Source organism: Pararge aegeria, chromosome 19 (genome assembly GCF_905163445.1).
Source record: "Pararge aegeria chromosome 19, ilParAegt1.1, whole genome shotgun sequence".
Lineage (NCBI taxonomy): Eukaryota > Metazoa > Arthropoda > Insecta > Lepidoptera > Nymphalidae > Pararge > Pararge aegeria.
The window spans coordinates 15,029,650-15,053,889 of record NC_053198.1 but is presented as its reverse complement, the minus strand read 5'-3'; the positions used below and the strand labels follow the sequence as shown (position 1 = coordinate 15,053,889).

Sequence of the window (24,240 nt, the reverse complement as noted above, 5' to 3'; positions counted from 1 at the left end):
AGTCGTAGAGGTAATTGTAATAGAGCTCGTCCAGAAAAGTACTTTCGCCATGCTTATTTCTACCGCATTGCTGTGTTCTGATCTGAAGGATATGGTTTACGGTGTAAATGTATAAGTATAAAAGCGGCACAACAATTTTTTTTTAGCTTAAGTTTCTCAAACGAGCTGCAAAACTATAGTGGCAATGGGTGGTGCACAGAGTTTAGGAGTATTAGAGGCTCAAGCCCACCAAACCGCATGCAGCAGCGTGGTGGGTCTATGTTCTAAAACTACCTCCTATGAGAGGCGAGGCCTTTACCCAATAGTGGATCGTAAATAGGCTGTGGATGATGATAAATGTAAATATACTACGACAATACACACATCGCCACCTAGCCCCAAAGTAAGCGTAGCTTGTGTTATGGGTACTAAGATAACTGATGAATATTTTTATGAATAATATACATAAATAATTAGAATATACATATAAACACCCAGACACTGGCAAACATTCATGCTCATCACACAAACATTTTCCAGTTGTGGGAATCGAACCCACGGCCTTTGGCTCAGAAGGCAATGATGATGATGAGAGAATCAAGGCGCTGAAGTGGCATCGCTGACTCCCCACACGATGGGCCTATATAGGAAGAGTTGATGAGAGCAGCTGGATACTTCTTATAGCTGGATATTTAACACACACAATATTATAGTTTGACATACACAGTGATACTATAATTAGACATGATTAATGAAACTTTCTACGAAACGAAAAATATTTTTTTTTATTTTATTACCTAAAATAAACTATTTAAAACTAAATGAAATCTAAAACGTCCTCGAAACCACCGCAGCGAGGCACAGTTCCTAAGATGCTGGCAGCATTGCCCCTTTGGATGGCCAAACTAATTCGTTGGCCAATACATGATTAATTAGATATTTGTAGATTTGATGTCAGTCTTAAATTTGTTTCTTATTTTAATAATGTCGATTGATTTAAGATAGTATTATTATATATTGGAAATTAGTGTAAGAACATATACATATACTACATTTTTTTTCTATGGTGTACAATAAAAGTGTATTTATTCATTCATATTTTTTTTTGCATGCCCTCTAAGGCGGATTGTATGTCCTTATATTTTATCTAATAACAATGTTAAACCAATCAGCAAATAAATAAATGAATTGAATTCCTTCCAAAAGGCTTGTCCAGCTGTGGGCGCCATCAGTAATTGCGAAGATAATGATTATTCACTAATTATATGAAGTGAATAGGTCTGAGATTAAGACACTTTCAAATTTGAATATGGAAGAAGTTTTTTTTAAAATTAAATTACGTCAAAAACTCAGTAGTTTTATAGAACATATTAAAATTGCTTATACCAAGGCATAAACGCAGTTCCACAGGTTATAAATAATTAAAGTTTTCATCAAATTGATTAAAAAACGCTCCGCCGCCGCCGGGACTTTCATTATTGTTTCCACTTGGCCATTTACAAATCACGGCAACGGCTCACCAAAATTCAATTTAGTTCATTCTGCAACGTGCGCACCGACGAAACCGTTCGACAAACCAAACAATTACACAAACGTGTGCCGAAAGCGTAATTTTCCCGCGAAAATCGTTAAAAAAACACAATCGGCGACACTTTGTTAGTTTTTCGCGCCAACGCGGCCGCCATATTTTCTGACAGCTGTCAAATGCCGCGCGTGTGTGATTGTGTCTTTTGTGGAATGTCACCTTCACACTTTTTAAACCAATGTAGTTATGACTATAGGTACTATCTAGCAGCTGTGAGGAAAACCAAATTTCGAATATCAAAGTAGTTACTAGCAACATCCTATGCAACATAGGATGTTGATCATAGGAACATGATCCCTTTGCCATGACAGAAATCCGACGAACTGCTTGTTTTTATTTTAATTTTTCGTACAGAACGGTTGGAAAAGCCAATAGCTTTGACAACTGTTTTGTTCAAGTAGGTATACTCAGTGTTAAATAAATATTCTTAAACAATTTTAGTTTTAGAACGGTTGATTCGTTGACAGCTGTCAAACGTCAGCACTCGCATCTCCTGTGAAATCACACCTTCATACTGCGCCATCTACATGATCCGCATACATACACGACACCGACAGGACCCACTTTGAATAACACACAATGTAATCCCACACAAATTACCCAGTGCATAGGCATATGAAAGCGATAATCGGGACGAGATGCGGCGCCGATACATGCATCACAATTCTGTCGTCCGCCTCATTTCAATACCTATTGTGCCCGCCGGCGTGGAACCGAAACGTCATAACCGCACCATTCAATACGCGCTCATCCGTCATTTCCGTACGAAAGATACATGACAATCGATCGAGATTCAGAACGTAATATGTCGTTGGTATGTGACGAGTGATTCTGACACGTGACTGATTTCTGAACGTCGGCATGCGGTCTCTACTCGTTTGGAGAGCGCGCGAGTTGAGTTCTTTTTTTGAAAATTTTCTTAGCTGTTTCCTTTGTGGTAGGAGAAGGCGACGCGAGATTGTGACGCGACGATGTGTGGCTGTCAGTTTTAAATTGGCTCTTGACGGGTGTTGACGTATCGCGTCGGATCTAGATCGGAGTGTGGACATGTTAATTGTTGGGTACGGGACGCTGCGTAGGAGTAGCACGCCCTACTGACAGCCGCTCGTTAAGAACACGTCACAGCCAACCCTTGACCTTTAATGGCGATCGCATATCATGCACGCGACGTATATGATTGCGCCTCGCGGATGACGTCATTTCCTTTTCTCCGGCTCAATTTTTGATGGATTTATGAGAAAACTCACAATTTTAGAACTGAAAATTGCGTTGTTAGTTGATTTTGTTTGAAACTTCATATACATATCCTTTAAAGCTGTAGTGACTGCATGTATCAGTTCCAGAAAAAACATCAGTGGCAACATACTCAACAGCCTGTCGGCACCCAGTGATGCATAACTGTCATTCCAAGAAAGCTCTTCAAAACATAGTCCTTTGCCTTCTATGGCATTCCTAAGATCGTCTCTACTGCGATCTGATAGTCGTCCCACAACGATGACCCGTGCCACTCTGGCAAGCCATTCCCTCGGGTTATAGTGAAACCCTTGTTGGTGGCCGAGCAACTAGGTACTTGAGACTCCAACGTCCATCGGTTCTCTGGGCTATGTGCCCCATCGGCATTTCAGCTTCGCGACTCGCTGAGCTTTATCAGTAACTCTAGTTATTCTACGGATCTGCCTACAAAAGAGCAGAGCATTTTCCAGCAGAGGATGTCATTCGGTTAAAGTTATAATTATGATGAAAGAGAGACTCTCATATCCCATCAGTGTGTAATACACGGTTTAAAATTGTAGTCAAGGCCACGTTATATGATGTTATTCCACCTTAGACTTCTTCATCAGCTGTAATGTGCAAGCGATAACTTGTCATCGAATAACAAAACAAGTAATGCTTACTGGAACTTTCTTCAATTTGCCGTAGTATTTATAGCTGTTTGATTTACATGAGCATTACAATCCGAATGTAAATGAGTTCGCAAGCACAGCACTGCGAAATTGCATTTAGCGGTTACATTAATCGGTCTCGCCGCGGTTGAAAGTTTTCTTGCTTATACTCACGATATCTGCGATCTATTCATATTTCTGTTCGAGTAAATATTCCTCGAAGAGCTAATAACTTTTTAAATTTTTTAGTTCATGCTATTGCAAAATTAGGTCGCATTTGACAATGTAAACTTTGTTATATCTCCAATGGGTTCAGAATTATCCTACCATAAATAACGCAATTTTTTATCTTTTATATATCGGATGAAAAATTCTTTATTTATGTAGGCCAATCACAGCATTTATGCACTTATGAAGCAATCATACAAATATTTTTACAAAATTGTAAGGGGATGGTGTTAACTTCATTCGCCAACTTAAACCTAAAGCTATGAGGGTTCCAAAGGCGCCCTGGTCTAAGAAGAGCCCACAACAAACTTAGCCGTGTAATTATTTTGTTATCACCATCTCACAGTAAATTAATATTAAGATATGAAGTTAGAGCAATTCACACCCAAGCTTTTTTGTCGTTTAAGTAATCCTTAACGTTATAATAGGATTTTCCTGTCATGATGATCATTGCTCATTTAAAATTCGTTAAAATTCAGGTTCAAATGCGTCTGTTAATATGTTTTTGTTTCAAATGTCACTTAAAATAATTTGGATCAATTCTTAAAACTGTACTTTGAGTACGTAGTCCAAAGGTTTACTGGCGATATACATATTTTAAAAAAAGGTGTTAATTTTAAAACTAAAATGTAAGAATCATAAAAGATCTGTGATAAAGTAAAAGAAAAAGTAATTTGTGTCTTATAGATCTATCAATCTTGAGAAACTAAATAGAGTATTGTGAATCTTTGGGAATGAGTTGAACTGTCAAGTGCATCAATAATTCAACAGAAGACTGATCTGCAAATGATCAGATACGTTGATGAAATCCTGCACCATTTCGGGAGATAAAAGTTCGATAAGACAAGGTTTCTTTAAGCACAAAATTAGAACATACTTTGTCTTCTAATGAGGATATAAACCAGTCTGGAATCATCATACTTTAGCTATCCGTTTAGTAAGAAAAAGAAGGCAAACACCGCTGGACAGATTGAAGGAAAAATTTAAAGACATTATGACTTACGGTGAGCGGATATAGAACTGTCAAAGAGACAATAGCTAACAGCGGATGTAGAGCCTGTTTTAGGACGAATTGCTGGAAGGTTTACAGTAAGGGGCTCACCTGGATCTGTCGCGTCGAGGGTCTGCGGCGGGGGCTGACTCAGGGGGCCGGGTGTGCCACCGGAGCCAGGTGAGCGCACGTCGTCGTTTACCGCGCCGCCGTAAGACAGCGACGACGACGGTGGCCTCTGTTGACAACCACCAGGCACATTGGAATTAGAAAGTAAGACTAAGGGATCGGGGCAATCTCTTGTACCGAATTCCCTAAGACGTAGGGCATCAAGGCAATCTACGGTTTCAGGAATTTTCTTAGACTAAGACGCATTTTCATGAAACATTTAGGAATATACATGATGAAGTTGGTCGGTGTTGACAACCAACGGGCACATTGGAGTTAGAAAGTAAAACTAGGGGATCAGGACAATATCTTGTAACAAGATTCCTAAGACAAAGGGAAAACTATTGTTTCAGGAATATTCTTAAACTTAGTAAGACGCATTTTCATGAAACATTTTATGATTGTGGCTCCTATTGACAACTATCAGGCACGTTAGACTTCAAAAGTTGGACTAGATTAAGAAAGTCTTTTATAATAAGTTTTCTAAGATAAAGGGCAATCTATTGTTATCGGAATATTATTAAGACGCGACACGATTAAGATATTACCCTCTCAAGTGACATTATGATCAACAATATGGCTACTTTTAAAACTGGAGTTATGTAAATCCAAATCGCTAATTAATTTTGACAACATTCTATTTCACTTTGAACTTCATCAGTCTATAAATTCAAAGATTGCAACTTAGTTCATGGTTAATTCTCGTTATTCGTTTATTCTAAGTACAGTTGGTCGTATCGATCACTCGTCAATTTTTGCTTAGTTAATTAAAATATCTTTCCCCAAACTGTGGATTTCGAAACTGGGGCCTCTTCATGTATTCTACACAATTCTACACAGCGAGGTTGTTATAAAGTAAGAAGGTATAAATAAGTACTGCAGTCTAGAATAGCGTTTCCGTTATACGAAGCAGGCAGTTAACGAGGCGCGTGCGCACGCCAGGCCGCCATTAAGTGTCACCTGGCTGTAATGGCCGAATCGACGTACGGGAATTAGCTCATTATCGCGAATCCTCACTAATTTTACAATTAGGTAATTGGCACGTCGGATCAACGGATTCTAGGAGTTGCTGGGTTTAAATATCTTCCCCGAGTGCTTCAATCAACAATTAAATACCTTCTCTGGTTTCATCATCATAAGTGCCAATTACATCCAGTGCGCGTCGTTCTAGTAAATAAAGCGTGTGTGGAGCACGAGGATCTCTAGGTAATAAGTGTTTAGGGCAAGATTTCCTCCATACCAGATCGGAGTTAGAAAATTGGCATTAATCACTACAGTGTCTCACAAAGCACTTCAAATCATTAGTTTCAGCTATTATCACTCCCGAGTATAATCGTTATAGCCCGAGAACTCACATTGGGGAATCGTGGTGGATTCAAGCATGGAGCCATCGGTCAGTTTCATTATAACTACGATAAATGTTGGTTAAGCCAGCCCCACAGGATCAACGTGTTAGTTTAAAACTATTAAAGATTATTATTGAAGTTTACACACACAGAATTTGTTTTATCATAATCATCATCAGAAAACTCATGCCCCAGGTAAATACCTTCAGAAATTTAAAACTATTCTGATAAATAATAGGAGAACGGGAATCAGAGCGCTTGTACTACCATCTTCTGCGATCACCAACTCGTGGGCAAACCGTCCGTCCGAGGCCTTTAGTCCCGGTGCAGGTTCAAGGCGCTGGAATGCAGCTCCACACTGATAGAACCAGCGTTGGTAGACCCTTAACTAGGTGAGCATATATATATGTACATAGGTCGCAAAGAGCTGATTTGAAGCTCCCAACAAAAGATCTATGACGAGCAGTTGTGATGATCATGAACATAATGATGATGAAAAGGTATAAGATGCTATACCCAAATAATTAAGAACATATAGAATCCTCATTCAGCCATTATTGCATGCAGTGCATTGTGTCCAAAACAGTAAAGATGTCCCTAGCACGTCTCACTTCACACCCGCGGAATGTTGCTAGCTGAAAAACGTTTACCATTTTCCTCAGTTTATGTAAACGTTTAGAACATTAGAGGTAAAATAATCACTGTCAACTGCTAAATGAATGAAGTGCCCAGCCGCCTGTTCGAGAAACAATACCAAAGTGGAGTGGTTTACGATGCTTCAATATTCGTCGTGTACACGGATTCTTTGTTTCGGAGAAAGGATGGACGTTGGGGTCCCAAGGTGATGGAATGGCAGCCCCGATCTGGTAAGCGCAGTGTTGTTCGACCCCCAACGAGGTGGGCAGACGACACTAAGCGCGTTGCAGGTAGCCGCTAGATCCAAGCGCACAGAACCGTGGAATTTGGAAGTCCCTACAAAAGATCCCCGCAGTGGACGTCTATCGGTTGATATGTTGATGACACGGATTCTGTATGCTCTTAGTTCCGTGGTTATAAGATTTAATTCAAGCAATACAACAGTATCTACCCACTAACTCGTGATTGATATCGTAACTAATTCCCCGTGCACTGGTGAAGTAATTACAAAACAAAAAGTCCAGTTTAATTGGTGTTCATGTACCGCTAAATTGATTGTGAACACTAACGATCGTTAGGTGTCTAATTACTATCGGGGATTATTTTAATTTGTAGTAATGGCTGCCCAGCTTAATAGTATATCGCGAAGATTACATGGTGAATTTTGACCTTATTCACACTCTCTCTTATTAGTTGGTCCCTCATGACTGAGGACCGTATTGAATAGAAGCAGGCGTTACTTTGCGGAATTCCATGTTGTATGAAATGTATGAAAATTAAGCTTAATTTGCTGTATTCCGCGAGAAGCAGGAGAATCTGAATGGTGTAATTTATAATTTCTTGAATCTATATACTCCATATCAAACAGATCTTCTACAATGTACCCTCTATGAACGCATTCTCAGAATATGTTGACTTTACAAGGAATAATTGTTAGGTAAAAATTCGAGGACCAATTCTTACGATCGAATATCACTGCTATGGCGAGTATAGAGTGATATATGACGTCTCTCCATAGGGTCCTGCCCTTTGCCATTTGTACTGTCTTTTAGAAGGTACGGGCACAGGTTTCTCTTACCTGAACGGGTTGGAGATCTGCCAAGAGCACGTTTGTCCTCTACATTTCCAACCACTGCTTACACTATAGGTACACTAGCCTTATGATTTTTCCCTTCATAAAAAAATTGGAAAAAAGGATTAGAGAAAGAGTAGTAAAGAGAGAACTCCTGTGTTTCAGTTTGAATTTGTTTTTTATATACCGACACACACCTCTTACTTACCGGAGCTATGTGTGTTTCAAGTAATTAAACATCTAATGCTTTTCTAATCAATTACGAAGCTGAGGTGACACTGGGCAGGGCACATAGCTCAGAGAACATTGCTTGACTAGCGAACGGGCATAAGATAGACCCCTACGAGGAGAAAAGATGGTATACAACTAGTTGCAGGGAGTCGCTGAACACAAACGACAAAATCGAATCAAAAACAGCGAAATCGGTACGGAAAACACATGTCCAGCAGTGATCGTACTGTGGTTGAGTTGATGATAGAGGCCAACTTCGCGAAGAAACCTGCATGCGAGAGAGTTTCTTCATAAATCCATTCTGGTCCAGCGTGATGGTTTACACGGCTTTAATTTTTTTTTTTATATGTTTCAAATAATAAATTGTAACAAACATTTTCCAATATAAGCCATCCTCTTAGAAATTTCTCGTTTATGGTGAGGATGGCGAGTTCGCAAGAATATATCTATTGTATGAGTATTTAACTTAATCTAAATGTTTACATTTAGACAATGTTTATTAAACAGTGGTATTTTTTGCACTGTTGGCAAAATGCACTGTTGAATTTGCTTCTCTTTTGAAACGTGTTCCACTTTATGATATTTTTTCTGTGTCATATAAAACGAAGCTTCCTGAGAGAAAATTAAATAAAACTTTGCACTGAGTATTCGATGACGCCTCAGCAAGTGAAATTCCTTACAAAAATAGCACACGCATAACCCAACCGGCAATTTCAATAATCATTAAAGAAACCGAACAGACGGCGAATTTGAATTTGTATTCAGAACAGATGTCCGCCGCCACTTTCAATTACACCAATCAGATGCTGACGATGCTCAGGTCTATACTCTATTCCCTAATTTGAATATCGAACACATGTTTCCAATGTTATCCGTGGCTCGACGAGTTGAGTGTTTTCCATTTGAATTCCATTATTTACTTAAAACTATTTACACACGCATTAAATTATTCAAATCAATGATTTTACCTTTTTATTGTGATCTTAAATAATAAAATATTCAGGATAATTTTGTTGAATGCGAAATGTATTATTTGATTGTTTAAAATTGTGAGTTCGAAAATCGAACGCGTTGTGTCTGTATATGTACTTTGTTTATTTTTAAAAGGTCTTTTCGTGTCAGGAAGCGTCGCTAATGCGCTCGGTTCACACCATATGTGTGTATCAAAAATGACTTGCTCGCCGTTCAGTAATTTCACATTTTATTGTAATAATTTTGTTTATCGACAGACAGGAACGGGGAAATTATTTCGTATCGTTAGCGGAATGCTGTCACTCACCATTTGGCTAACGATCGTCAAAATAACACCTTTCGTTATAATTATATTCCAATAATATATTTTTCGATAAGTGTGTTTGGACACGCGATGTTTGAACATTATGGATTTAAAATATTTTGTGAGTGAGTTTTACTGCGTCCACAGGTGAACGGAATACTGGCAGATAACCTGGTCAGCAAAACAGACTGGCAAGTGTTACATGTTGCCAGCATTCTGGGTTCCTTATGTCTTTGTAAATACAAAATCATTACTTGTATTTTTATGTTTTTGACCGCGGGTGTGTGAATAATAAACAAGAGATTTTTTTTAAAGTTTATTGGCGTTGTTTTTTTTTAAACGGTCACATTATTATGACCTTTGTAAAATTAAAAATAGTGCTATTCTTTTTCATAAAGAACACAAAGGAATGGCACTTATTTTTGATCTGTCAATTTAGTTTGGTTTTGAGTTTTATGTAGGCAGAAATAGACAGTAGACACCCGTTTTATTGTTGAAATCTCTAAATCAAAATATGTTTAAATGATCGAGATGTTTTAGTCAGTTTTTTTTAAGTTTTTTATTTAATATATTGAATATATGAGTATATTGATTTGTAGTTCTTTCACGCAGCAAAGATTAAAACCACAAGCAGAGATGGTATAAAAAAATATAAACTGAAAAATTTATTTTCGCCCAAAAGGCTATGCGTTGTATTTAATATTAATTATTAAATATACTACGACAATACATACATCGCCATCTAGTCCCAAGTAAGCGTAGCTTGTGTTATGGGTACTAAGATGACTGTTGAATATCTTTAATACCTAAATACTTATTATATACAGATAAACACCCAGACACGGAAAAACGTTCGTGTTCATCACACAAACATTTTCCAGTTGTGGGAATCGAAGCCACGGCCACTCAGACAGCAGGGTCGCTGCCCACTACGCCAATCGGCCGTCGATTTCGTCGAATAATTGTAATTGTTGATTGCTTTTACATAACATAGGTGAAAAACCTTTTTTTTTATAATTTTTATTTTTATTTTTGGCAAGTAATTATAAAAAGGGAGTTTATCGGTTTGCCGTCAGATTGTGTAGAAGGTAGATACCGAAGCAAAACATCAATCGGTCAAAATCTTTTTTCTACATTTTTTGTCTCGTAATAACATCTTTGCTGTGCGGGCGGGGTCCGGTCGTGAAGTGGTAATTTCGCAACACATTGTGGGTCGCCGGTTCGTTCCTGGAACGGGCGGGACCGTTTGTGATGGTGAAAGTTTTTTGCGGCTTTTTCGAGATGTGTCTGTGGGAATTAGTGCAAATGTTTTGTCAGTCGGATTTTTAAACATAACCTAATGAAACGCGCATTGCCACAAAAGCTTACTGTTCATAATGAAATTTAGTCGGTCGTTCAATTTTAATGTTTTTACCAAATTAAAATAAAACCTAAACTTGATTATTAGTTTAACAGATACGTTAAAACTAATTTGTTTACGTATTAGTCATCGTTTACATTTCCTTATAATTTTTTTATTATAATTATATTATGATGGTTCAAAATAAAAAAACCCCTTAATTTTGTTTAATGAAACTGGAGCTAAAGCTAATTTAATATAAATGATGACGCCCGCCCAAACGCCCGAAAATTACATTTTTTTTTTTATTTGATTCGCTAATATAATTAAGAAGTTCGCGGCACCCTCTGGGGTTGCGATACAGAGCGCACGCGAGCGGTATCGAGTTTCGTGGGAACTGCATCGCACGGATACAAAGTAACGAGCGATGTCAGAGGCGTGAACTAGGTTTTTGTTCTGGGCATATATCCTAGGCAAAATTCGACTCTACTATTGGATACAAAAATCTTGTGTTAGGTAGTGCCAAACATTGCTCAGTGGCTTAGTAGTTAACAATTGGACTGATATCTGGCAGGTAGTAGGTTCATCATATAATATCATTTTAGTTTAGCAAAAAGTTTACATATCGTATAGTTATAGTATAGTATAGTTCACATATATATCATGCTATAACCCAAACAATGCTATGTGAAGAGCAGAAGTTAACAGGTGGACTGATATCCTTTGCAAGATAAGTTACTAGAGCACACTAAGTAAGAAAATTAGTAATTATTTTTTTAATGTTGGTAGTAGGCTTCGGCAGTGGATAGTTAACCACCCTCCATCTCTCTAAAAGTCTAAATCTCTTAATCCTAACAGAGGAAAGAGAAGCTCTGTACCTAGCAGTGAGACATTTTTAGGTTAAGTATTGAAATTAAAATAGGTACCGCTATAATCTCGTTCTCCAAAGATCTTTACCAGATCCTTGTCCCTTATATATTACCTACTTAAGTGATGAATTTAACATCTTTTTCTCCGAAGCTAAGTATCACAAGCTACGCCAATTTACACCAACTCAATAAACACCCAAAAACATAATCAACTCAAAACGGTTCCAAGTAACTAAATATGTCCAAGGGATAAATTATGACATCAAAGATACCAGATAAGCATGGTCCAAGTCTGCCCAAGGGGGTAAAGCAGGGGGCGAGGAGAAGGGGGCAATGGGCAACTCGACTTTTCCATTACCATTAATCCTCCCAAATGAGAGTTTACTATTGTGTCATCTTGAGAGAGGTCATACGTCTTAATGTAGCGTTTTCTTTTGTTTCGCTGTTTGTTTATCCCGGGCTACTTTTAGCTGGAATGGGGGCTATTTTGGAAAAAGTAGGTAGGTACTATGTACTACACATATAGTACTACACATATAGTATCATAATCGACGTAATAACCACCTCCCTGTGGCAGGGCGTGTGGCAATTTAGGAATTCATAATTTCTGAATTTTTCCTCGTCTGGTCTGGTGGGAGGCCTTGGCTGTAGCTAGCCGAGAAAGACGTGCCGCTAAGCGATCAAGTGTTCCGGTACGATGTCGCGTAAAACCGATTCGGGTTACTACTGCCATTACCCTAACAGGTTGCCCGCATTATTTATTTATTTTACATTTATAATCGAAGTATATTTTGTTTATTATTTACCCAGTAATTTATACTTAATCGACCCACAAATAATTCAGTGCCATCTCTTAGAATACTCATGCGTTCGCCTGGTGCTTTTTTAACGTTTAGCACCAATGAGTTTGTGCCATTTTGTTTGTTCAACGACCCAGTCCATATTTTACAACTTTTAAAAGTTTCAAGGAAGTCCTTTGTACCAGCGAGCCCTTTAAATTCAATAAACTCCATTCACAAATTAATAAAAGAACAATGGTAGGGTTAAGTTAGGTTTGTTCGATATTTAAATCGTTTTGAATTTGGAACGGCGCGTGCGCACGATCGGGTTACACCATAGTCTATACTCTATGCCAGGTGGCAATATGGACGTTCTGTTTCGAAATACGAAATGGTGCTCGTTTACTTTAATTTAATAGCAGGTACATATTTTCTTTATTGCAAGTAGTTAACTAGTTACATGGTAAAACGTGAAGCAATACCTTTCAGTTTACCGACTTTAAAAAACGAGGTTATTCATTTTCACTTATGATATATATATATATATATATATATATATATAGATCGTGTCTAGTTATCACTTATCACTCTACCAATGAAGATGTGGCACCAAGTTATTTAGGGTTCAGGTACGATGCCGAGTAGAAACTCATAATCACTAACCACCAGATGAAATTGCAGTCAAGGGCTAACAATTAATGATTAATTAAATTAATAGGAGTCTTAAATTTTGGCATGTCATGAATAATTATATCAGAATTATTTCTACTAGGACAACATAAAAAGCGTTGAGCTCTGAAGAAAGTCGTAATAATATGATGTTGTGAAAAAACTTAACCTTACTTAATCAGATTTTTTTCTCGAATAAAGTCGTGGGAACGGCTAGTTAAAACACAATCTTCAAAATCGGTTTAGATAGTACTTATAATGGAGTTAATCGATATAATAACGAGGAAAAACTATTTTTTGTTTGTACTGATACTATTTTTAACCGTGACAGGAATGTCGCCATATTTCCAACATGGCGACATTCCTGTCACGATTTTCGGTGAGTGCATAACTTTAAGTAAAGTTACTAGCCTCTTCCGGAATAGAAATAATTAACGATTGTACCTATTATATTATTTGCATATAATACTTCTAGATTTATTGCTCGGGTACAATTGCGTGGAATTTTTAACATCGCCTTAACATAGTAATGGCACAAACAATACAAATCGGATGTAGTTTTTAAATAGAACTTTTTCAATTAAGTTTTGTTTAGGTCTACTTAATTTTTAAATCTCACGATAATATATAAGCATTTTTCAAAAATAAACGCAGTCTTAGTTACTCCTTATTACATCAGCTACCTGCCAATAAAAGTCCCGTCAAAATCGGTACAGCCATTTCAGAGATTAGCCGGAACAAACAAACAGACTAAAATTGTAAAAAAAAAAATGAAAAAATTGGTGTATTTACCGTATATATATTAAATATACATGTAGTAAAAAAACGGTTATTTCGATATTACAAACAGACACTCCAATTATATTATATGTATAGATTTTATTCAACGTTCAAACCTTCCCTAGACTTTCACGAATATTTCAAGACTAAAATTAGCCAAATCGGTCCAACCTTTCTCAAGTCTCAGTGAGACTAAAGGTCCGAATTAAATTTTTACATATATAGATGATAACAAAAATCTATACCGATATCGCAATGAGAATTAGGGCATCTGCAAAAAAAGTAAAAAAAAAATAAACAACTTGACTGCGATGCGAATGCGATAAATACAAATATCTATATTATTAGGCGGAGGAATGTCAACCTTCAGTGATTGTATTACAGGTTATATGTCTGTATGTTTAAATGTCACGTGTTCATGAGTTATAGTGGTTGTTCCCATGCGGTCGACGACCCACAGGCGCCGTGGTTTGTTGGGAGTACCATCACGGACACCGTAAAACTGCTGGTGACATTATGGGTGGATTAGGGGGTCGTTAACGTTGACCTTGAATACTTATTCATGCTAAGTTGATGGCTAGTTTGGTTTATAGTAGCGACATTTTAATACTTGAAACTCACAGCTTAACTGTTGCGTAATGCTGATTTCCTAGTACCAAAAATCACTGGCGTTGTTTTTCGTTTAGAAAGTGACGGTTTGTATCTAATTAGTGACGTCAAGCACATTTATCAGTCACTGCAACAGTCAAGCAACATTAACCCTAGTCGCAAAAATGAAGGGTGACAGATTTTATATTTCGCAAGCACAATTTAACAAGCACCAACCCACTAAAAAAGTGTACTTTTTATACTTATTAAACATTATGATTATTCTACACTACCACACTACTACACTACCACTACCACTTCACTACAGATCCTAAAATCAGAAATAGCTCCTCAGTGTGGCAAACACAAATAATTCATTAAAAATGTTGCCAATTACAAATGCGCACTTCTATGAAAGAGACGTAATAATATATGCCAAAAGAAGGAGGATTTTTTCTTCTTTTTTTAAATTTGTAATTTTTTTAAAAGTTGCCTACGCGTCGATTTCACTATCATAGGAGAAGACGAAGGTTTAGAGCTTTGAGTCTCCATGCTTTTATTCGGATTGGCAGGCGTTGACAATTAGTGCTTTGACACGAAATGGAGCAGCGTTGTGAGTCGATGCTCTTAAACTCTATCTCCTATGAGAGTGGACTGTGCCCAGAAGTGGACTGCATAAAGTTACGACAGCGACTTATATTTGCTAATAATAAAATAACTTTCGATAAGGTTAGACGACGCAATAATATAAGTGTGCACAAAGCATAAACTGACAAAGGATAAAACGACACGCCTTTTACGGAAGAGTGAAAAACTATCCACCATAAACTAAACTACAACCTATGCTAAAACTAAGAGAAAATTAATATTGTTATTTAATATGCAAATATCGTTTATCTAGGCTGTCCGGTGTGTTCAATCAAAGTGTCTTTTACCCTGTATCGGCGCCATCTTACCGGCCATATTTATTGCTGCCGGCTATCATTAGGGATAATCTGTACAGCCTATTCGAGGGGTTTTTAATCTGTGGTACGTGGGAAATTTGTGTGGGCGTCTATAGTCTATGCTATGGTGTTTAAATAAGATAAGTACTTTTTGTGTTTGCCGATTGGATCGCGGGGTTTATTGGAAAATACATTAAATTATGTACTAATGGTTGGAATACTTATATCTTTTTTTTAATTCAACCAAAACCTGTTTTTGGTAATGTTTTTTATTTTATTTAACTATAATCTCTTAACGTACCTACGTTCTGTACTTCTAGTAGGAAGCTTAGCACCGTAATGTCATAGTAAAGTAAAAAAAAAACAAATAGAACTCGTTTTAAACTCACAAATTCTATACTACTGCTTTGAGGTTTACAAATTTCCCAACAGGTGCACTGGATATAGAAGTGTAAGCTAATTTCAACGCTAGCTGCATACGTTCTATTTTACTGTCACGTTCTAGCCAAAACAATCAAACATTCAGTCAAATGAAACCTATTTAAAAATTTTGTGCTTGATTTCTGAGGGACTTCCTATGAGTAAGACCCGACAATATTTTGGTGAGGTATTTTGACGTCTAATTTATTGGAGTAGGTATGTAGTGAAACGACACTAACGTAGGTTGTGATTCGAACGTCTAAAAGAATCAGTGCCCTTGGTGACTACCACTCTTAAATAGATTCCAGTATCATTTCCCGGTGCTCGTTAGATTGTCGGCAATGGTTTTAAATTGCTGTATTAATTTTAATTAAGCTCCTCGGCAGAATCTCGCGTATGTAAATAAGGGCATTGCATACAAATCTGATGCTTTCTCGGATTGCATTACAATTATTATATGTCGCTACTCGTATCTTTGATCTGATATGCCCAAGTTAACTTTCTGGGTTTTCTCATTATTCTCACGTAAAGAGCTAGAGAAAGGCTTCAGCCGCGGCTAGTTATCACCTTACTAACAAAACTGTACAGCTAAGTTATTGAGCGTACCGTTACGATTGTACGCGGACATTTTTTCGTACTAGTTTTTAAATAAAATTATCAATAAAGCTGTTGCCGCTTAAATAGTAATTGTTTTCTGAAGGTGAGCGTTGCCTGGGTTGATCGACAGTCCATGTTTGATTTCGTAAGTGTTTGTAAAATGTGGTTGTTGATGATGATGAGAGGTTTTGCATTCCGAACCGGTGTCCGGTGGTCCACTACTCCAACAGACAGACTTGACTTTTCAAAAGGGCCTTTAAAGTAGGTAGTTGGTAGAAATAAATGAATGTTGAATTTACAGTCCCCCATCACCTTACCAATTTCTAATAACGATTCAAATGTGGTTTAGATTCGAAAAAAAGAATTTTCAGTATTCCAATTTAAAGAAACATTACGGTAATAACTAACGCGTCCTAACCTATTATCCCTACGTCGAAGAATTAGAGCGAATTCAATAGCTAATCAGCAGTAATTGTGTTGCAATAGCACCAGGTTGCGATTCGGTTACCATTGTTGGGCTGTAACCCGAGCCAGCACGCTCCGCAACCCTCCGCAACCACCAAGCTTGCGCAACCCTTGCGAGGGGACGCGCGAACGAAAACATATTGCCCGCGGACTTTGATGGCGGCTTTGTTCTATCGACTCTATGGTTTATTGTTTGCTATGCGGTCTGGATTACGTTTCTCTTTATTTAGCTCTGACTGTACGTACTTATAAATATTATGATAAATAGAATAAAACGCTACTGAAAGAGTATACACCTACTTAAAATATTAGGATGGGATCTCCAACTGTATTGATCAGATTTTCACAAAGTTTGGGCAAAATTAAACACATATTATAACCTCTATAGTACAAAAATAATTATTTAAATTGGTTATAATTTGTCGGAGTTTTGGTGTAAAATCGTCAAACACTTTCCTCTCCTCTCCTAAAGGAACCAAGCTTAATGTCGGAATAAAAAGTATCCTATATTACTTCTAACACTTCCAAGAATATGTGTACAAAGTTTCATGAGGATCGGATAAGTAGTTTTTGCGTGAAAGCGTAACAAAAGAACTTACATTGGCTTTTATAATAGTAGTAGGGATAGGGATAGGGATAGGGAAGTAGGGATAGGGATAGGGATAGGGATAGGGAAGTAGGGATAGGGATAGGGATTAGTAGACATTTTTGGGACAGAGCTTGTTCGGAAGTACTAACACCATGCTTATGTCTGCCGCCAAGCAGCATTGCAGTTTTTCGGTCATAAGGGTGTGGTTGTTGGTGTAATGACAGGCGCATGAGGCGTAACGTCTTCGCCTTAGGTTCACTGACACAGGGTGGCACTTTGTAAGACGTATTCCTTGCATGCCCAAGGCGCAGAATTAAGAAAATATAGAAATTATGTACATGTACACGGCTAATATTGAAGCATCACAAACCAAAAGGCGTTTTCACTGTTTTTGGATCCAATACACTGCATGCAATAATGGCTGAATGAGAGTTACTCGTATGTATGTTCTTAATTTTGTGGCCCAAGGCAACAGCTTTTTTGGTTTTCGATGTGCCATCAAGTGGGCCATATGCCTTGTCCGTCAATAATTATTACTACAAAATTTAAATAAAAAGCCAAAAAAATAGCTTCGGTTCCAAATGCAAATCTTGCGATATTTTTTTATCACGGTTATCAGTTTTTATCTTCGGAATGAAAATTCTAATGCTGAACCCGTTAAAGTTTGCAAATGTCAAGCGACAATCGCTGCGCGTAAAAAATAACTGGCAGAGGCATGTAAAGACCAAAATAATAATTCGCAGCAGGACGTCGGCTACGCACTGTGCGCACGCGCATCACATTAAACACGTAGGTTCATACAGCGTACCATTTCGCTGCAAGATTTCTTTACCCTTATTATAATTTAAGCGTTTGGTTTTTTGTGTGTAACATCATTGCAAAAGCAAAAATTAAAAATAAAGAGATTTCTAAAAGTTTTTAGAGTTTGATGAAAGATAAAAAATCCAAGGACTTGTTTCACCAACTTCTGATGAATTCCATTAATACCTATCTCACGATAGGAAAATCTCTTTATTTTAAATTTTTGCTAAGGATCATAATAGAAATGTATAGGTTAGAGGGATTTGTGTAGAACCAAAACTAATATAGTTTACATGAGAAATTTCCAAATTTTTCTTTAACGTTATTAAAAGATACAGGAATTTTAATTTTCTTCAAAGAAACCTCCTCCAGGTTCTAAATATTTTTTTTTGTGTTTTTCTACAGAACTTTTCCTTTGTAAACCGGCGTGATTATTAAATTTTATTTCTCCAAAACAGCATGAAAAATAATTTATGTTTGAAAGTTAGTATAATAGGTTACAGCGGTACTATAACGGTAACAGAAATTCATCATCTGTGAATATTTCAACTTTGTAACTATCACGGTTGATGACATACAGCCTGTTGAGAGACAGACAGACAGATGGACAAATTTTAGTAATAAAGTTTTGTCTTACCCTTAGAATCCTAAAAAAGTGATAACAATTAATTTATCGACTTCCACGTATTTCATATATGGATTGTCTAACTCCGCCTAGGTGCCAATGCGTCTATTCTTGCCAATTCCGCCTAAGCATTTGCATCGATTAGCGTCCAGCGTTTCGAGAAATCAATTAACAAACAATATTCATCGAAGCATACCGCTAGACTTCCAGGATGCACTTGCGACTTGTAACCTACAATCAATATGAGGTTCACGTTGCACTTCAGACGCTGGGCAGACGAACCGGGGTTATTAATATTAACCAACAGAAAATATGCACTCGGGCACACATCATTAGCTATTCAATGTAACGGAACGAGAGGGCATAAATAATTCAGGGACCGTAGACCATGGGCAAGTGACTCCCGATTCAGTGAAGGCCCCGGATTATCTTTTAGTCGATGGCCGAGGAATTACTAATGTTCATGAGCCATAAACGGTAGATTATAATACAGCTATATTCCAATAGTATATTAATGATCCGTTTGATTCAGCAGCTCAATTATAATGCGAACTTATGAATGATGTAAACATAATACTTTATATTTTGCGTAGAAACTTCGTGAGTGGACTTTCGTTCATATTTATTGTAACACTTTATTTGTACACCACTTCAAGAATAACAAGAAACAAAAAAAAAAGAAACATGCCGAAAGAAGTAGAATACAAATGGTTCCGCCTTTTGTATTCTACTTCTTTCCCCAAGCAAGTAGAACAAACATTTCTGCAATATATAGCACGGGATTGTCGGGATATAGGTAACGGAAAATGATCATCTAGTTTTAAATTTTCTAGGCCAAATTTATAACCGAATACCTTTGCAACTACCTGCAAAGATATTCTTTAAAAGCATTCATAATGCTTTTTGCATAATTTTGATGTGATACCAATTGATATTTATATTTGTTACTTTTGTTACTCTTATTTACAAGGTTGCCAAAGCAGAGGAACCAATCTTTTTAAATACTTTATACTATTATAACTATACTATTATTATTACAAAAATAGCAGAAATTTCTAGGCTTTGAAGTTTGATATATTCTATTGTTTCAGTACCTACGCCTACATCGTTTGTTAGCATCATTAACTACGGTTCATCGAATAACGGCCAAGAATTATTAGGTATATTGTTTTTTCTGTTAAAGAATTTTCAGTACCAGTCCGGAGTTAGAAAATTTGCGGTGTAAAGCCCAGTACTTCGGAGAGAAAACTAAGCCGTCGATCTATTTTATCATCACTAACTTGTGACAATAGTCGTGTAAGCCAGCATAATGAGTCCAAGTTCTAAAATCGTATCTCCTATGAAAGCTAAGGCCTGTGCCCGGCAGTGTGTCGCTTAAGACTGCTTATGAATTGCTTCTGTAAGATTAATATTAATACTCTTGGATTTATTAAAGCTCATCGTCATCATATCAACACCTTACCAGCTCACGAACGAGCACGGGTCTCTAAAAAGGTTTTAGGCCGTAGCACCACGCTGGCCCAGTACGGATTGGTGGACTTCACAAGCCTTTGATAATATTATGGAGAACTCTCAGGCATGCAGGTTTCTTCACGATGTTTTCCTTAACCGTTGATGCGAGATATATTTTACGTACTTAAAAGACGCACATAACTTCGAAAAGTTAGAGGTGCTGGGATTCAAACTCAGCCCCTCAAGCCCAAGTCTTAACCTAACCTGGGCTATCACCCATATCTCCCATTTATGTGTAAGCTCAAGTGCTATTTATTTTCACCAGATCATGTACTGGAATATAAATACCTAGACGTCGATTGCTATGCACCGCACACTCACATTAGCGTCGAAGTGTCAGACAACAGGGTTACGAGCTTCCTCTGAACTTCCGCTGGATAATTGAATGTCTAATTGAATTTTTACGGGTGTTATTCTAATGTGATTGCGTCTAGATTCCGATTTGGTTCGGGTTTTATCATTAAGGGATTTGGGATTTTAATTGTTAGTTTCAAATCCAATATGCACTTAGACATGTATGTAGTAACGTTTATGTATGAATCATAAGTGCCTGTGATAGATGTATCTACAAAACTAAAACATTGTTGAATTTTGAATTGAATTTTAGATCTACATTAAGACCACAATTTGGATTTTTTTTTCTTATTTATACTTTTACCAAAGCCCGGATTGCGTGAGATTTACCACATAACTCATGAGTATCGCTCTTCATCTCCAAAATATCTACAACCAGTGATAGCCCACTGAGAAGGACTTAGACTTCACTTACGGGAAGCTGAGTTCGAATCCCAGCCTCCTCTAACTTTTCTAAGTGTTGAGCAACGAAAACACCGTAAGAAAAACTTCTGCCTGCGAATTCTCCATAATGTTTTCAAAGGCGGGTGGAGTCCACCAACCCGCACTTGGCCAGCGTCGCGGACTACGCTCTTAGCCTCTTCTCATTGTAGAAGGAGACCCGTGCCCTGTAGTGGGCCGGTAATGGGTTGATATGATGATGATGAAAGAGAGGCTACTGTTTGACGACAATCATAACTGTTCGAAAGTAATGATAAAGTCAAGGTTGGAGCGCGTTGCCTAGAAATGTCTACTGACTTTTGCCTTGACGATACTCATGTCATACTTGGCAGAGAGCAAAGTTGCCGGAAGGGCGTTCCAGTCCTTATAACTACATTTCTACCAATCAGACCCAGATACGAAACAATTTGTTTTGTTTTAAGGCTTTATTGCACACACGCATTTTATATAAATTAAACACAAATGCAGAAGAAACTTAAAAAAAAATAAAAATATAATAGAGCGTGCAAAGGCGGTCTTATCACTAAAGCGATCTCTTACAGACAACCTTTGACGTTAGGAAAAAACACGAAGGAAGGTTGGTGCAGCAATTTCAGTATAAAAAATATATATTTGTATATATACAAAATAATTTTAATAAACGTGTCATATTTTCAAGAATTTCAAATCGAGATCATTCAACATCAAACGTCTTGAATAAATCATTTAAATTAAACCCCCCCAACCCAAACTATAATCCCCATAAAATTAAACAGTCAATAACGGAAACCACAATTTAAATCCAATCGGGATCCTGTTTGAATTTCAAACAATAATAAAGTAGTCCATCAATGGCCGCCACGGCGTTCAATGGAGTTTTTACAGAAAGCACTCATTGTAGGCGGGCTTAAAGGGTTTCGCGACAATACGGCCCGAGTTTAATTAACCGGGGCTTAAAGCTTAATTGTAAGTGCAGTTAAGCTGTATAACACGTGTCGGAGTCTCTCAGGGTGACGTCTGGGACCGTTGCTTTACAATTGATATTGAAATGACTTTTGTGATTTTTTACAATTGATTTTTGGTTATGTCAAACAGCGTTAAGTTGACTGAGATTTGTGAATAAATTACTTGGCATTCTCCATAACTTTTTTTAGACATAAATATATCAGCTTTATTAAAAGCATATAATATTATAATTAAACTATAAAATCTTTTTTAAATAGGTTATATGGTTGTCTCTTCGTGTAAAAACCTATACGTAATCTGTTATATCAACGTAGAATAAAAAGACATCGATATAATCCCAGACATATAAAACAACGGACAAGAAAACTGGGAGCTGCTGTTGTACACATTCAAGGAGTTTTTAAGAATACAATTTATAAATACTGAAAGAGTCATTACATCTTGTTACAATAGAATATAACTCATAAAACTAAATAGGGAAAAATTCATATAAAAAGCAAGACAAAAAATGAGACAGCCTTTCCTTTCCTTAGATATACTAATACAAATTACCATGTCTTACTTGAAATAAATGACATTAAAATATTAAACGTTAGTGCTTGACGGTTTTGTCGTGCTATAAAGGGCAAAGTGCACACGAGAGAGGTGTTAAGTTTCAAGTAACATGCAGTTTTGACCCTAGATTTATGCAGGAAGTGAATAATAGAAATCGAAGACGTATTTATTATAACTTTAGTTGAGACTTGAGACGGGTTTCAAGGGTTTAACAGTTCACTTGATTTATTATCAGACTTTAATATAATTTTACAAAACACATTTACTCCATACGTATACGTCATTTATTGGGATTACGATTATTAATTATATTATGATTTTAAATTCCAAATTATGTTAAAACCTCAGGACTTTGTCATTTATTAACCGGTTTGGGATTTTTTTTTTATTTGAAACGTTTAAGTACAAGTTGCGACTCTACTATGATAATAGGGTAGTTGATAAGCAATTTGGACACTGGCAGAATTACTTTGGTCCAGCCCACAGTACAAAAGGCCATGAAAAAAAAAAAAGAAGAAGAAGATATTTATGCTCGTTACAATAAAGGAGCTGATGGTGAAGTGCCGGGAGATCTCGTCAACTATTAACGCCCTGCCCCGGCTTCGGGAAGAGTAATGTTAAAGGTAACAAGCAGGTGACTTTTGGCCATTATATATTAATAGTAGTATAGATAAATATTTGTTACATTTTACTTGGCACCGACTTAAAAATGTTGTATTGAATATTTATTGAATTCTAAATACTAAATACTTTACACTTCCAGAACACTACACAAAAAACTCGACACCAGCTAGACACTAGATATCGATGTATGTAACATAGCCATTTAGTTCCGAAGTAAGCGTAGCTTGTATTATGGGTACTAAGATAACTGATGAATAATATACATATATACTTATAATATACAAATAAATACCCAGGCACTGAAAAACATTATTGTTTATCAAACAAACATTTTCAGTGGGAATCGAACTCACAGCTTACAAAGCACACTCAGAAAGCAGGGTCAATCGGCCGTCGAACGTCGTCGTCATGCTTTTCAGTCACTTAACAAAGTCAGTTTTTTTTGTGATTTTTTTTTAAGTTTCTCATTAAAGCCATCACGACCAATATAACACCAATCAACCATAACGCGTTCACAATAAACAACAACCCGTGTGTGCTCTTACCGCCCCCATATGACAGTCGTCACCCGACCGACAAGCGACAGGCGTAATCTCACTGGGCCCATTGTCGAACCCACTGCCCTCGCAGCAAACTACTGAACAATCGGCACATAATGACTACACTCGTCCTATGTTTTCCTTTGTAATCACCCCCTTGCGCTCCCCTAATGATTTTTCCTTTAGTATTTGTTTTTGTGCGGTAATTGCTGTTTGGTTTTCTTGCGGATTGCTCGCGGGTGCAAATAAGCCGTAAATAAGGAGAGTTCACACTGCGGGTTCCAGATAAACCCTTGTGTTATAACCTACACATGTGCTAGAACAAGCTTTCATTTTGCTTCCTTCGTTCGTATATTTGTCTTTCCTTGTAAGACGTAAGACAGGCCATTTATTTTATTGTTATTTTTTAT

At 37.1% G+C, this 24,240-nt stretch overlaps 1 protein-coding gene across 2 annotated transcripts in view; it reads right to left on the bottom strand.

Annotated features, from left to right (window-relative positions):
- Positions 1-24,240, bottom strand: part of LOC120632277 (homeobox protein homothorax) — a 461,602-nt gene that overhangs the window by 300,420 nt on the left and 136,942 nt on the right. For both annotated transcript variants that reach the window (XM_039902101.1, XM_039902102.1), the window contains exon 7: positions 4,778-4,904. In XM_039902101.1, the coding sequence (XP_039758035.1) occupies positions 4,778-4,904 (127 nt within the window). The remainder of the gene's footprint in view (positions 1-4,777; positions 4,905-24,240) is intronic.